Here is a 274-nt window from a genome sequence, read left to right as displayed (position 1 = left end):
ACCATGGCCGACACGCTGGAGTTTAACGAGATCTACCAGGAGGTGAAGGGCTCCATGGTGAGTGGGGGGACAGGGGTGACCCCGGGGGACACACAGGGGTGGTCCCAGGGGAGACAGGCATGGCCCCAGCGGGACAGGGATGGTCCTGGGGGGAGACAGGTATAGTTCAGAGGGGGACAGGAATGGCCTTTGGGCACTTCCAGGGCTGCAATGTGGATGTGGGGGGAGAGCACTGCGGCTAGGTACATGGCCAGGGCAGGGACAGGGGTCAGCC

The 274-nt window shown here is 64.2% G+C and overlaps 1 protein-coding gene across 2 annotated transcripts in view; it reads left to right on the top strand.

The window, feature by feature from the left end:
* The first annotated feature begins 2 nt into the window (after window positions 1-2).
* Window positions 3-274, top strand: part of SSRP1 (structure specific recognition protein 1) — a 6,085-nt gene continuing 5,813 nt past the window's right edge. The window contains exon 1 of one of the 2 annotated variants that reach the window (XM_009071913.1): window positions 3-57. In XM_009071913.1, the coding sequence (XP_009070161.1) occupies window positions 4-57 (54 nt within the window). In that variant the 5' untranslated portion in view covers window position 3. The remainder of the gene's footprint in view (window positions 58-274) is intronic. The other variant, XM_009071912.1, reaches the window with a different exon arrangement.

Source organism: Acanthisitta chloris, unplaced genomic scaffold (genome assembly GCF_000695815.1).
Source record: "Acanthisitta chloris isolate BGI_N310 unplaced genomic scaffold, ASM69581v1 scaffold29913, whole genome shotgun sequence".
In the NCBI taxonomy this organism is placed as follows: Eukaryota; Metazoa; Chordata; class Aves; order Passeriformes; family Acanthisittidae; genus Acanthisitta; species Acanthisitta chloris.
This window is presented reverse-complemented; position numbering and strand designations above follow the sequence as displayed.